This window comes from Ciconia boyciana, chromosome 5, assembly GCF_034638445.1.
Source record: "Ciconia boyciana chromosome 5, ASM3463844v1, whole genome shotgun sequence".
Taxonomy (NCBI): domain Eukaryota; kingdom Metazoa; phylum Chordata; class Aves; order Ciconiiformes; family Ciconiidae; genus Ciconia; species Ciconia boyciana.
In genome coordinates, this window is record NC_132938.1 from 84,800,092 (window position 1) to 84,815,065 (window position 14,974).

At 49.4% G+C, this 14,974-nt stretch overlaps 2 protein-coding genes across 10 annotated transcripts in view; one reads left to right on the forward strand and one right to left on the reverse strand.

Moving 5' to 3' along the window:
* The window catches only part of USO1 (USO1 vesicle transport factor), a 38,562-nt gene extending 37,588 nt beyond the window's left edge, over window positions 1-974 (reverse strand). For 4 of the 8 annotated variants that reach the window (XM_072862018.1, XM_072862019.1, XM_072862017.1 and 1 more), the window contains exon 1: window positions 798-974. In XM_072862018.1, coding sequence (XP_072718119.1) covers window positions 798-959 — 162 coding nt within the window. In that variant the 5' untranslated portion in view covers window positions 960-974. Of the gene's footprint in view, window positions 1-244; window positions 414-797 lie in introns of those variants that run through there. The other 4 variants (XM_072862022.1, XM_072862021.1, XM_072862025.1 and 1 more) reach the window with 4 other exon arrangements.
* A 2,884-nt stretch (window positions 975-3,858) lies between these two features.
* G3BP2 (G3BP stress granule assembly factor 2) overlaps window positions 3,859-14,974 on the forward strand; it is a 29,757-nt gene continuing 18,641 nt past the window's right edge. Inside the window, exons 1-2 of one of the 2 annotated variants that reach the window (XM_072862027.1) lie at window positions 3,859-4,088; window positions 13,222-13,340. In XM_072862027.1, the coding sequence (XP_072718128.1) occupies window positions 13,246-13,340 (95 nt within the window). In that variant the 5' untranslated portion in view covers window positions 3,859-4,088; window positions 13,222-13,245. The remainder of the gene's footprint in view (window positions 4,089-13,221; window positions 13,341-14,974) is intronic. The other variant, XM_072862028.1, reaches the window with a different exon arrangement.

The following is a 14,974-nucleotide window of genomic DNA, read 5'->3' on the forward strand; positions in this document are numbered from 1 at the left end:
CCGCCGCCGGGGCAGCGGCAGGACGCTCGCAGCCGCCGCTCGAGAGACGCCCCAGCGCAGCCCCCCACCCGCTGCCCGGCGCGGAGCGGGCCCCGGCCTGCCGAAGACAAGCCGCCGGCAGGGGCAGGGGCAGGGGCAGGGGCAGGGGCACGGGCGGCGCCCCGCCGCGCCCCGCTCCGCCCGCGCCCCAACGGCCACCCGGCAGCGGCTAGGCCCCGCCGAGCTCCGGCCCGGCCCCGCTCACCGTCTCGGCGCCGGAGGGCTGCGGCCCGGCGCTGGGGCCGCCCATGACGCCCCGCAAGAAGTTCATGGCGGCGCGGCTCGGCGCGGCCAGCGGAGCTCGCCCCGCGCCCCCCCACTCGCCGCCGCTCGCGGACCCGGACCCGGACCCGCCGCCGCCGCCCCCCCCCGCGGCGGAAGCGAGCGCCGCGCCTGCGCCGCGACGTGGCGCCGACGTGGCCGCCGGCGGGGGGGGGGGCGGTCAGGGGGCGGGGCCTGGCGGGAGTCCCGCCCCCCGCGGCGCCCGGGGCCGGTGCGGCGGGCGGAGGGGGTGCACGGGGTGCGCGGTCCCGGCCCGCCGCCGGTCCGTCCGCTGCTGCCCTCGTCGCCCCGGGAGCCTGCGGCGCCGGCAGGGCGCGCCCCGGCAGGGGACGCTGCTGCCGACTGCTCTGGCGGTTCGGTTCGCCCCGCGTCCCGCCGCAGCAGCGGCGTGCGCCCCGGCCAGCCCGTCCGGGCACTGCCGCACTTCATCCCACCCAGCATTAACGGAGCCAACCACCCCCCCTTGCCATGGTTACCGGCCTCATTAAGCTTTTCAAATACGGTACAACAGCAGGAGGAAGCTCAGCCTTGGCTCCCAGGTTAAGCCCGAGCTGGTAATGCCTTCTGCCGTTCTTGGTTGCTATCCCCGTCCCGCCGGCATTTTTCACTGGGGGGGGAAGAAAGAAACAGCTCATCATACCGTGTCAGTTAGCAGAAAGTCTTGTTACGCGTTTGCTCAGCGCGAACAAGAGATCTGCAGGGGCTGGGGGCATTAACCTGCCCGGCAACTAAACCCAGCACAGCCCCGGTAATCCAGTTCCCCCAGAGATCTCAGGGGTCTGCCTGTCCGGACCAGCCCCAGGACAAACCCTAAGGCTCGGAATTCAAAAATTGTGTTTGCTTGTAATGGAAGAGGAAAACGTGACACAAACGCCTAACCAGAAGAAGAAAATTACTGTATTACATTTTTGTGACAGAATCAACTCAGTGAGAAAGAGAAGCTTAGCCAGAGACCAATGATGGTTCAGGCTAAGAGCACTAAATAGTTAAATTTCTTTCAGGTGCTGAATTTCCCTCCTTGGATGCTGCTGCAGCACTTTCCTTATCCCTGCTGAAGAACAACAGCCAAGAACCAGTGCCCCAGAGGCTTCAGGCACTGCATCTGCACCTTAGCTCCCAGCCTGACGCAGCCCTCCTGATGATTACCAACGGGATTTTTGGTTTGGTAGTATTTTGGGGTTTCTGCGTATCAAATGACAGCAAATGTTACAGCAACAGTAGCAAATTAACACAGAAACGAACTGATCATCTTACTCGGGACTAAAACTAGTTCATTTCATTCCAGGGAGAAAACCCCTCTAACATCGCAATTTAAATTAAGACCTTTGGGGATTTTATTTTCCTCATCAACTAAAGAATGAAATCAACATTGTAAATTAAAACATGTAATTGAAACCAAACACTTACTCTTCCCATATTCTAAAGCTAACAGCTTCCTCCCCTATCTGAAGACACCAACAATTAATGCATTTGTCTAAAAAGATGAGATATCGCAGCAGTCATTACAACATAGGCTTTTGTCAAGCAGTTCTGTTCATTTCTAACTGCATTTCTTGTAACATCAAAAATGAAGCTCTGAGCACCTCCAGTCCTGAAGAAGCTACATAGGTTTTGGGATGCAGCAAACCCCCCAACCTAATGAAAAGGAGATGCAGAGCAAGCCCATCTCATCCCTGCAGTACTTCACACACACTCCTGCAATTCATCTCTCACCTGCCCTGCCTTCTCACTCTTGCAGGGAAACACCTTTGCTAAGCAACTGCCTTTTCCCCAGCATGATCTTTCATAACAGCCAAGAAAATCCAAACTCCCTCCGAAACGCAACTTGCCGAGCACTCTGCCGTGCCACTAGGAACCTACCGAAACCGCGTGGCTGGCCAGCATTTTCCTTTTTCCACCCACCCTGGTTTTTCCCTGCACAAACACCACCCGGCATGGGGAGCAGAGGATTTCTACCTTGCTGGGCAGCAAGGAAACCTTCAGTGACGTTTACTCGCCAAATATCCAGGTGCTTTACAGCAAACACGGTCATGTCAGCAGTGTCGTGAGCCACGGCAGGACAAAGCCAGCCTGCGGTCGCAGCGCACACCCACCGCTGGCTTCGCTCCATCCTCCCCCCGCGGCAGTACAGCAGGTTGTATCCGGGCGCGAGAGGCTGACCTGGAGGGGCTTGGCATCGCTGGCGCCCCACTTCTGCTTCCCAGCAGCAAGCTAGCTCAACAAAACGGAGCTGGAGCCAGCTCACTCACAACTGTCCTAGTCTGTACGTTCCTGGGATGCTCTCTTACACTTCATTGCCCAATAGCGGAGAAACAACGGGACGTTTTACGAAAAAAGAAGAAAGTCCTTCTCTTAAGTAAAAGGGCTTTGAATACCATAAAGGTTAAGAAAGGATCCCCCCCTTCCCCATGGGGATGGGTCAAGGTACTTACGTGCCAGGGCCAGTGGCAGACACGCACCAGAACTCAGCAGAAATGGGCATGAGGAGATACTGGCCCTCACCAAAAAAACCCCCCACAACTGAAAGCAGGGTCTCCTGCCAAACAGAGCTCTTTATTCCATAGTTTTCCATCCTTACATATGCAGCCTCAGGGAAAGAGAGTGATCTGGTTCCGAGAAAGATGTTCGATGTGCCCCGACTGCTCACGGCATCCACACCTCAACAGTCTGATTTTTGTAGAAGTCAATGGGACAAGCCAGAGCCCTCTCAAACAGGGAGTGCGGAGACATAACACACCCCAAGGACCAGCTTTTGTCACAGTGGGAAAGAATTATTTGGTATTTGACCCACAGTCATTGATTATTTTAGTTCTCGGCATAACTGAAAATACTTCTCCGCTTCAGCGAGGAGCCCTGAACTTTTAATTAATTTTGAACGGGGAGAAGCTCTGCACGGAGATACCCGTTTCGAACCGACGCTGACGACACCCCTTACGTTTCAGGTTGCCGCAGACCTCCCTCAGGAGCAGAGCCTTGATCCCGGTCAGACGCAGCCACCGAGAGGAGCCCGGAGGGAAGCCCCCCCGGCGGGGCCCAGGGTAACCCGCTCCCGGCGGGGCCAGCGCGGCAAGAACCGCGCACACAAGGGCACCTTTTGCCGTACTGAGAGCGGAACGGGGCCAGTTAAACAAGGAGCGCGGAGCGTCCGCGCTCCCCGTGTAAGCGGTGGGGCCGCGGGGAGCGGAAGGAGCGGCAGCGGGCACTCACGGGCACCGCCAGCCTCCCAGCCCCCGCCCGGCGCGGGGCACCCGTGGCTCCCTTCCGCGGCCACCTTCCCCGAGGCCCGGTGGGCAGGGGGATGGGGATGGGGACGGGGACCGGGACCGGGACCGGCCCGGCCTCACCCCGCCGCACGACGGCCGGGCGGGAAGCGGCGGGGCCGGCAGCGGGCACCGCGGCGGGGATTGGCGGAGAGCGCCCGGAGGAAGCCCCGCCCCTCCTCGCGCGGGGGAAGTGCGGACAATGCGGGCGGCGCAGGCGCGCCCGCCCGCCCCCTCGCCTTCCCGCCCCGCCCCGCCCCTCGCGGCCCCGCCCGCGCCCTCCCTCCGCGCAGGCGCGCACGCACGCACAGGCACGCGCGCACGGGCGCCCCGGCCGCCCCTCCCCCGCCCGGCCGTGACATCGCTGTCGCCGCCGCCGCCGCGCCCCGGTCGCCCCGTCCTGCCCCCGCTGCGGGACACGCCGAGGGACACGCTCGCCGCGCCCGACACCGAGCAGGCCCTGGGGGGGACGTGCCCCGGCCCCGCGCATCCAGACTTTTTCCCCAGGTGAGCGACGGGGGATCGGGGGTAGGCCCCGCCGCGGGGCGGGGGGTGGCCGTTTAACGGCCGCGGCGCGCGCGGGGCTGAGGGGAGCGGCGCGCGCCGGGCGGCAGCGCCCCGGGGCCCGGCTTTGCCCTTCGCCGCCCGCCCCGCCTCGGCGCGGCCGGGCCCGGCTGCTGGCTCCCGGCCCGGCTCCGCGCCCGGTGTTGCGCGGGGGCGGCGGGCTGGGGCGGGCTTTTGTTCGCCGTCACCTTGGCGGCGTGTCGCCTGCCGGCGATCGCTCTGCCGCCTCGCCCCGGGCGGCGGGGGGAGGCCGGGGAAAAGCGCCCCCTGGCCCGCCGCTTCCCGGCGTAACGCCCCGAGCCCCGCGTTGCTCGGTGCTTGCTGCGGCGTTCGGCCCTGCGCTCGCCTTTCCCCCGGCCCGCCTCATGCGTTGCCTTCCAGGGGCCTCTAGAGGTGTCTGGACTTGGGCATGTGCAGGATGCCGCTGCCTCAGCCGCGTTTGTCCTGCAGGAGCACCCTCAGCTTCCCATCCTCGGCTCAGCGGGGCCTCCTTTTCCCTCACGAATTGGTACTGCGATGGCATCACTGGCTGTACGCTCTCTCCCAGCTCTGCGGACCTCGCCTTTCTCCGCTTCCTCTTTCCCCAGTCGCAACCTGAGCTGCTCTGTTTTCACACGTAATATGGCTGAAGTTGTTGCGAGCACCTTTTATTCTGCAGATCTGGATGCCTTGAGTAGATCTTCTCTCAGCCTCTCTCATTTGTCTGCTGAGCGGAGCTCGGTGTGTTCTCCGGCTTTTGCTCCCCTTAACCTCGGAGGGCTAAAGTAGAGGACATTGCAGTGCCAGCGTGGGTGCACAGGAGCATCCCCACGACAAAGCTTTTAAATCCCTTGGTTAGTTGGGTGACCCTGGATCTTGAGCTTCGTGCCAGGGACCACTACATGAAAGAAGTAACGCAGTTCAGAATGAGAGAATATGAGATTATTGATTGATTTCAACCAGAAACACTTAGTCAGCCATGTAGGTTTTGTTATTCTGGCCTTCCGTGTGGGTTTGGCAATCCCCGAACCCTCTATGTGTTCTAGGCATTTAAAGTTCAGTGTGCAAGTGTTCTGCTTCGCTACAGAAAGAACCGTAAAGATACCCAAGGTATTTTTGAACTGTTGAGAAATAGGGTAAGTTATTTTGTGCCTTGCTCAGTTCTCGTGCAGGTAGACTACTTATAAGCAACCCATATGTTTAAAGCCAGCACAGTATTCTTTGGTCTGGAATGGGATGGAGGAGTACGAAGGGAAAGGTAGCCTCTCTTAGTAAGCATTTATTTTTTGTATAAAGCACTCTCTGCTGCCTCAGATATCTCAGGGGTTTTTTTCATTTCCCTTACGGACACTTTCAATCAGGGAGTAGTAGCAGAACGAAGACTGGTGACCAACCTGCAAGGAATGGTTACTCTGCAGCGTAGGCCCTGCTGTCCTACTCAGTGCTGTGTGGCAGACTTCACGTGAAGGAATATGGAGCAAGCACTGCTACGTATACCCAAGTTTCCTGAAGGTCGTATAGCTGTATTGTCATAGCTCTGGGAGTGGGCATAGGGTTTGTCAACTGGCATTCTGAGCCGAGAAGGTGTTGTTACTGACAAACCAGTATTGCTTTAGCTTCGGGAGTTAATTTATCATTAACGAGGCGTTCTGTGTTCATTGTGATTGTAAGTATGCCTCCAGGGCCATACCTGCCCTAGGAAAGCCTTTTCATTCTTAAGGATTCCTTCTCCTTGTGGACTGTAGTAGCTTGGGTGTGAGAGACGTAATCTTGGTTTACCATTTGAAATGTTCTTGTCATGTTCTAATTGGCAGATGTGGGCTCGCCGCATGGAATTATGATCTGTATCATGTGATTTTTTCGTTAGCAGAATAAAATCTTTTCTGTGATAGCTAGCTGAAACTGAAGAGAAAACAGAATGAGCTGACCATCCAGTCTGCTTATCCGCCGGTGTCCTTATGAATACAATGTTTTCCTGCATGGAACTGAGGTTTCAAATTATACATCTACTATCACACTTAAAGAATATTTTACAGTGCTGAAAAAAAGCTGAGGAAACACAGCATCTTAACGCATCGGTTCGAATTTGAGTCTTCCTTCTTACTGTAGCAGTTGTGACACTGGATGTCATATCTTTTGAGAGTATTTGACAAATGAAGAACTGCGTTGCAACTCAAGGAACATGTGAAAAGATTAATATGTCAGACTAATAGGTATATCTGATGAGGTACCAGAAGAAAGGCACTGAACCTGGCATTGGATGATGACAGACAGCAGTGGCTTCCCCAGAACGGGTGGTGCCGTTTGCTACAGTTGCTATTGTTATTGCTGTTCAGGTGGGCGTTAGCTCTTCTGGATGGTGCAGCTTAACTGCCCAGAAGATGGTCCCCTATAGTAGTCATGCGCCTAAAATACAGGGTGCTATTAAGCTCCTCTCAAAAGAAAAAAAAAAAACAACCCAACCCGGAAAAACCAACCCCGCAGGACACCTTGATTTGAAAGAACTGCGTGCTGTGCCTTGGGGCTCTGCCAGCTCAGATTGTAGCGGATTAGGTAAAGGAGATCATAAAGTAAAGGGATTCTGGTAGATTATACAGGTTTGCAGGCCCTTCCTGCAGATGGAGGATGATCTGAGTGCTTACCTCACAGGGCATGAAAGAGGGAAGGTGGTTTCAGTACCGAACTGGGTTGTTTGGGACTTCCGATTGCTCTTTCAGTGTTTTTTCATTTCGGTTGATGCTTATGTTGCTGTACTGTGGAGTACCCACAGGCCTTTGCAGGGCTGTGTTACAGATGCCCTGGCTTGTGCCAGCTGGGCTGTCAGTAGCCGTTTGGTTTCTCAGCTTTATTCAAGGTGTGGCTGCTCACACAGTGTGTTGCAGTAGTGGGATCTCAGTCACGCTTATGGATTGCGGTAGCAGGCACGCTCTTTAAGGCATGATTTGCTTCTCTACAGTAGGAAACGCAGTTCAAAAGCGATAATCTGGATTTAGGAGAAACCTGTCCAAGACTGTGAAAGCTGCTCTCCCCTTCCCTTCTGTTTTCCCTTGGCTCCTGTGGTGTGGGAAGCGGCACGGTGTCCCTCGTGGCTTTGCTTTGTGTGCTCGCTGTGTGGGGAGCATCTTTCTGATGTGCAAGAGCATTTTGCCCGATTTTTTTTTCCGTTTAAGTAGTATATTCGAATCTGATCAGCGACTTGGACGCGAGTTGCAGGCTTGTGGATTGAAGAACAAGCCACACTGTTGCAGATTTATGTAAAACTATAGCCCGATGTCTGTGTGCCTTTAGTCATGCGCGAATTGTTCTATGGAAGAAGCATTCAGAGGATGAAATTTGCTTGTCAATAAAAAACCAAAATATTTTACTTGCTCATAGTTTTTTAGCAAAACAAATGGTGAGGCCTGCATCTCCCTCCCAAAGCTTAAAAGTTTGTCTTGACGGAGGTTACCTTCGAGTTCAGATGACGCTTTCTTGAGCTCCTGTCAGAACTCGGTTCAGCTTTTTTATTATTTAAAGAAGAATTGGTGGAGTATCCAGGCAGCGTCACTGTTGTTAGTCTGTCTTGAAGCAGGATGGAGGTGGCTTTGAACTACCTCTTCTGGCACAATCGAAGACTTTGTGCAAAGTTTTTTCTCTGGATACCTACGTTTGAGCATGTACACCACTATTCAGTCATCCCCTCAGGTAACTTAATGCCTTGCCATGGATGACTAGTCACACTTATGTTTTCTGCAGGATAAGGGAAATATTAATGAGAAAGCTTACATATATTTTAGGAAAAAAAGGCTTCTCTAATGTGAGAGCTGCTTATCGAGCAAGATGCATGCCAGTGAACATTTTGACTGCTCGATGCATAGTGGCCTTCAGTACTTCTTCAGAAACGAATTGCTCCCTCCTGTGCAAACTGATGGGTGATAGTTTGGTTGGGTTGGTTTTTTTTTTATTTAGTTGAAGAAGTGACAAACACAGTTTAATGAATAAAGTTTTATGTGTAAAGATGATTACAGGCTGAATGAATTTGCATGCTATTAATTGAGCGTGGACTTGAGAAATTATTGTCGCAGTTGGTTCCCACGTACTTGACCACAATTCTCCTAACGTGAGCTATATCTCATCCTTTTAGCCCTTAACAGTTTTCATCGTGTTGCAAAGGCTAACTTCTTGCTTTATTTGTCATGGCTGGCATTTGTTCTCCCGGGCCATCAAAAGATGTTTTTTGCAGAGCTGAGGAAAGTCTGTGATAATCTTGTACCAGAACCGAACAGCATGTAGCTGGGATGTTGTCACAAAGTTAAGTGAATGTTACCATTTATTTCAGCGCTACCCTGCAGTTGCACTTGGTGTTGCTCTTTGGAGGAAAATATCCTTTCTGCTTTTGTTAATTTGCTTATCTTTGCATGCAAATAACAAGTAATTCCTTTCTGTGCTAACTCTCCCATTGTTTTTGTTTTCTTGAAAGACGTGACCATGGAAATAACTCAAGATAGGAACTTGGTTGTTTGAGGTAATGGTGACAAGCTTATGCAGTCCTGCCTGTAGGCTTAAGTTGTTGTTGTTGTTATGAACTTGAGTCATGCCAATTGAAGTTGCAAGAAGTATTGCACTGGTGCATGTTCCTTCAGTTTTGGACTCCGGTGCCTTGGGCGGGTGCCTCTGGGTCCCTTACCTCTGAGCCTTGTCTGGAGGAAAAAGAGGTTCCATCTTTCCATTTTGTCCTCCAGCTTGCAAGTCTATTACAAAATATATCGCGTGGCTGCTGGTTCTCCTTGGTTCAAGAATGCACTGCAAATCCAGTGTGCCTTCCTGGTAGCACAGGAATCGAAAGTACTGAAAAGGGTAGAAATTAAATCTTGTCGATTAATCGTTATGTCAGCTTGATGTAGGCAGGATTACCTGTGGACGAGCAGCAATTGCATGGGTGTTTGTGTTACCCTGTCTGTGTAACTTATGGCTTTTATCAGCATGCATGATGCAGGGGGGGTTCTTTAACAATACAGTTGCACCATAAAGAAACTAGCAGACAAATTTATTTGATTTCTGGTGTTTGCCATCTCAGTTTCGGTATTTTGTTTCTGGCTAGTATGTACGCGAGTGCCTCAAGCAAAAAGTTCTCATTAAGAGACTTTCCCAATGGCTGCTCAGGCTGAACTAAGAATGTGGCTGATTTTATTCAAGGAAGAAGAGCGCTCAGATCCTTCTTTCTTAGCTGTTATTCCTTGACTCTTGAGTATGTACCGATGAAAACTGGAAAAATAGCTTTTATAGAGTATGTGTATCTGCGGGGCTTCCATTAGCGCCTGGTAAAACACGGAGATACTGTTCTTTGTAAGTTTGTACTGTTTAAATTATTGATGCCAATGCCTTGGGTTGTGGCTTAAGTTTCACTGGTGCCTTTACCTCCGAACCCCTTGGGCCTGCTAAGACTCGGGTCCTTGACTTAAAGGAGGTGCTATGCTAATTGGGACACGTGGAGATTTTAATCTTTTTAAAACCTGGTTTAATGGCACCCATGTTGATAGCAAGGAGTACCTGCGTTTTTATTTTACTGCCTTCTAATGACTTGGAGACCTGAACAGGTCATTAAGCCTCTGCTACCCCTATTGAGATCTCTGAAGAGATGGTGAAAGGAAATAATACTGAGACAGGTGAAGAATTGTACTGAGGCGTCCTGTAAAATACTGTGATTCTCTGATGTGAATCAATAGTGCTGTCACTTGAAACATGGACAGCGGTGGACAGTACTCATCTCGTTCAGCACGTAAACCGACTTCTGTTTCAAGTCATTAGGGAAGAATTGGCTGTGTGTGATCATTGCGTACTTGCCTTTCTCAGATTTTCTGAAAGGTTTCGGCGGCCTTTCCTGAAATAGCACAGCTTCCAATGAAGAAAAGATCTAGTGTGATACAGATCTGATGTAGTGTAATGACTTGTCACAGATTATTATGTTTTGTACCCAGAGGCATTTTCAGTGTTCCTTGTGGTATGCCAGCAATTTGTTAACATATGTACTTTGCTTATTGCTATATTCATAAGAATGTGTGCTGGCTATGATCTGCTTTTTTATAGGTTCTTTAAAAAAAAAAATTGTGATGTATCTCTGTCCTTCACCACAAGCACTTGTATTCTCACAAGTGCTTGTGGTGAAGATCATACCACCAATTTTGTGTTCATCATCTGCTTGTGGGGCAGGGGAGCAAAAAGAAGAATAGTCTCGCCTGTAGAAACTGAGGTCCTTGTTCTTTTAAGGTTGGTGTCTAAGTAAAATTCCCACGTGTGTGCCGTTGCTGTAGTATGAGTCATGTTAGGAAGATCCCCAAATTGCTCAGATTTTGTTTCTTTGGAGGTTCCCACTTTGAACATGCACAGGGCTCAAGCTGTTGATGTCCCTTACTCTTCTTGACATTTGGTTTTGGGTCTGATTATCAAAATGACTTACCCTGGGGCTTCCCATGAGTCACAACTAATGCCGTGTTTCAGAGTCTTGGAAGGGTATAATAAAAAATTTTGGATAATCCTAAAATAAGTTTTCTGATTTCTTACTTGCAAGTTCAAAACTTGTATTTTGGGCTTTGCCTGCTGCCTTGCCTACAAGTTTTTGAGACCGTTTCTTCAAGTGTGATTCCTGGCTAACTGTATTCGGGAACAGTTCTTGGTGTTGTCTTATGGCTTGGATTGCTGGGTTGAGATTATTTTGACAGTCCGTTAAGTGTAAACTATTTGAGCTAAGTACTTGGGCTTTTTTCTTCAGGGTTCCTTTTTGATGCACGATCTGACACATTTGTGGCACCGTTCCTGTGTACGTTTTACCTTTATTACAGGCCCTTCTTGAGCTGAGGTTAATCTCTCAGTTTCACCTCACGTGCTTTACATCCTTGTCCAGCTGCAATTACGAACGGTCCTTTGTATTGGCCCTTGGCTTGGATTGACGGGTCGAGGTTATTTTGGTAAGGGAAAAAAAAAATCTTACTCTAGGATTATCTCCCAGGTTGGAAACTTGGGCTTTTGACTTGGTCTTCTTTGCCTGCTGACTTGCGTACACATTTGTTTTTTGACAGAGAAAGTAGATTAAGCTTTCTGTAGAGGACTAGAGGGAATCTCATGATTGCAGACGCTGGTATTCATGAGTGAGTTCAGCCTTCCTGACATGAGCTGGAAAAAGCAACATGTCGGGTGCTGGCAAGCCATCAAAAAGACTTCCAGAGTGCTGAAGATAATTTTATGACACGGACGATCTGCAAGACAGTATGGATGGGTAGGAGCATAGCAAGTAAAACTAAGAACCATTTGAGGCAAGGGGAATTGAGGGAATTATAGATTGGCCGGCTTCTCCTTGATTCCTGGGAAGGCTTGTAAAGCAAGCCCTCCTGGGCGTTGTGTTCGGATCCGTGAAGGACAAGAAGCTGTTTGAACAGCCAGCGTGGATTTAGGGCAAGTTATAACTGACCAACTGGCTTGCCTTCTGCGATGACACGAATGGCTCAGTGGATTACGAAAGTGCAGTAGATGTGGTTTACCTTGATTTCAGTAAGGCCTTGGTTTTCTGTACTATCCTGGGAGCCAAATTGGACAGATAGCCTATGAGGTGGGTGGGAAACTGTCCAGACAGCCAGCATCAAAAGGAGCGATACAAAGTCCAACTGGTAGCTGGCAGCTTGCGAAGTTTCTGTGGGATCAGTACTGGGGCTGATGCAGTTTAACACCTTTCTCCTGACCTGGATGATGGGCTGAAGTGGTCCACAGCAAGTTTCTGGAGGGATAGGCTGGAGAAATGGGCTGACAGGAACATCACAAAGTTCAACAAAGGCAAATTACGAAGTTCTGCGTGTGCACGGAAAAACTGCATGCAGAAGTAAAGGCCGGGAAACGGTCTGGATACGAAGCAGCTTTCTACAAATGGACCTTGGTGTCCTGGCAGAGAAGTTGAACTTGAGTCAGCGGTGTACCTTTGCAGTGATGACGGGCGGTTGCGTTCTGGGCTGCGTAAGCAGGAGTATAGTGAGCAGAAGTGATTCTTCCTTTCCATTTGGACTCTTGTGACACCCGGACCCAGAGTATTGCTCCTAGTTTTAACTCCTCAGTACAGGAAAGAAACCAACATGCTGGAATGGGTCTGGTGTAGGATCACCAGGATTCTTCGAGGATTGGAGCCATGCAGAGAGAGACTTTCAGAGGGCTGGGCTTGTTCAGCCTGAAGAGCAGAGGACCGGAGCGGGGTGATGATATGTTACTGCTTCCTTCAACTACCTGGTGGGAGGGTGTGGATCCATACTTCTCCAAGGTGCACCATGTTAAAATGACAGCTGACAGGCATAAATTGCAGATCGAAGTTCTGTTTACATGTTAGCAAATAACCTTATGCAGAACTTGTTTTAATGAGCAACATGTTAGAAACTGGTCATGCTTTGCAGCCGGGGTTGAACCAGGTGACCCCAGAAAGTCCTTTCCAACCTAAATTATTCTATGGCAAATGTGAAATGCAGTTAGCTTGGACAAGTAGTACCTAAGGCTTTGGTCATCTCTGAGGCGTAAAGGTTTCCCTTCCCAGTCTTCAGGGAATGCGAATCCAGCCCACATAATTACTTCAGAATATTGGTGCTACCATCTTCGTGTTACAGATGCGACAGTAGCCTTTTGAAGCAGATGTGCTTTGAGATAAAGGAATATTACCGGCTGACTTAAAGTGTATTCCTGTTTGTTTTGCAGTGCTGTTGAACTTGGATTTTGAATTGTTCATCAGTTTATTGCCAAAGGGTTAAATAAGTGGTGCTAGATGTTTTTAACAGGGTTTTTGCTTGTTGGTTTGGGGTGGTGTTGTGTTTTGTTTTGTTTTGTTTTGTTTTGTTTTTTTAAAGCACCTGTTCTGTAAGGGATTTTGTTTCCATTGTTCCCTCTTTGTCAAAGTAACACATGAATTGACTGAAATATTTTTATTTAATCAAAGGAGGTGGGGGAGGGTGTCCTGAATTGGTGGAGTTCCTGAATTGAGTTCCTGTTCACATAACTGTTTCAATTCTAATATCAGTATGCCCATCCTTTTATGGGGAAGTTGTGATACATAGGGCTGCCTTCAAACTAACATGAGTATTTTTAATTACAGCTTTTGACACTGTGTACCAAAGAAATGGTGATGGAGAAGCCAAGTCCCCTGCTCGTAGGGCGGGAGTTCGTGAGACAGTACTACACTCTGCTAAATAAAGCTCCTGACTTCTTGCACAGGTAACACTTTCACACACAAAGTGACTCATGTTTTTGAACAAAAGTGTGTACTGTTCGTTCTAAATCAGATAAACATTCATTTCTGAGTATGGGAAGAAATGGACCTGGCTAACTTTTGGGCTCTTGGAAAACTGTGTCGTCTTACTGAAAACTCCTTATGCTCTAGAACCAAGTCTGATCATATGGATGTATGGCATGCTATCAAGGTATTTCCTGTGTGGAAAAGTGAGCTGCTTCTCAGCTTATAAAATGGTAATGTGGACGTATTCCAGAAATACTTTGCTCAAAAGACAGAAAAGAAGAGGAAAGAAAATGGCAGAGGAAGCACTTGCATTTAGTACCTAAGACAAACACGCTAATTATTTCAGGATCCCATATTTTGCATTGCCTCTGAGAAGTTTTTATCCAGATTATGATTAGAGATTTAAGTATAACTGTCATGGCCTGGACAAGGTAGGTGGAAAATACAGTAGTTTTTTTTTTTTTACCTGTGTCCACTATTTAAATGGTACTCTGAAAGCGTTTCTTCCTTCTTTCCCCCCCCCCCCTCCCCCCCCCTTTTTTTTTTCTTCCTTCTTTTTCTGGTTTTGATTGGCTACATATAGCTTGTCACTTAAGATTTTGCATTTCCACGTTTGGACTTAGAGCAGCGTGGACTTGTAATAAATAAAGGTGAACGTAGCTTTGCCAGTGTATAAAAAGAAAAAAAGCAGTTACTGCTTGAGTTGATATCGTCTCAGAACTTGACATAAGGTTGATGGTGAAAAATTGGGCTTTTGATTGAGCACAAGTTAGAGCTCTCAGATGGCTTACTTAAGAATTCAGTCTTTTGAATAATGGCCCTTTTCATCTATAGCTTTGAGGTGGGGAAAATGAATGGTATCATTTTTACTTAAATCACTGAACTGCTGTGGAACCATGTTGTTTTCTGTGTTTAAAACTGTTTTTAAGGTGTCTGAGCAGTGTATTCCAGACTTTCCTAATATATGTTTAGTAATCTAACAGGAGTTAAAAGCAGGATTTTTAGCAATTGCAGAATTTTTCCTCGCCCTCAAAACTTCAACAAATGAGTCAGATCAGATCAACAACTGGACAAGCGCGTCCATGTAACTCATCGATACCTGATATACAAACTGACAGCTCGCTCTGACCCAAGAACTGCGTTCCTTAGGTCCGTATCGTGCCTGCATGTTTTCCCCAGGTGGCCTGGGAAAGGATGCCTTGGCTGGACTTGGCTTCGGCAGTAGCTGTTAGGCAGGTCTGTCAGCAGTTAGCATCTTGTTGATATCCATAACTATCCATTGCCTGCAAAGGTCAGGCATTTGAAATTCTTTTTAAGAGACTTAGGAAGGGCGTGACTATACCGGTTTTTCAAGGCAACAATTATGTTGCGAGCAAACGACGCAATGGAAATCCCAATATCAGAACAGCAGGGTCGTTTTTGAATGGTAGAAAAGCCCAAGTTAGTAAGACCAGCTTCTTGTGAAGTGTGCTGTCGTGTTGGTCTGAAACCCAGAAATTGTTTGCATAAAGAAAGAGACAGAGAAGAGTTTATAAGGGATGATTAGGCCATGCTTCACAGCTTAATACCAAAGGCAGAGGGAGAATTGTATCGGTTCTACAGGGAGATTGCC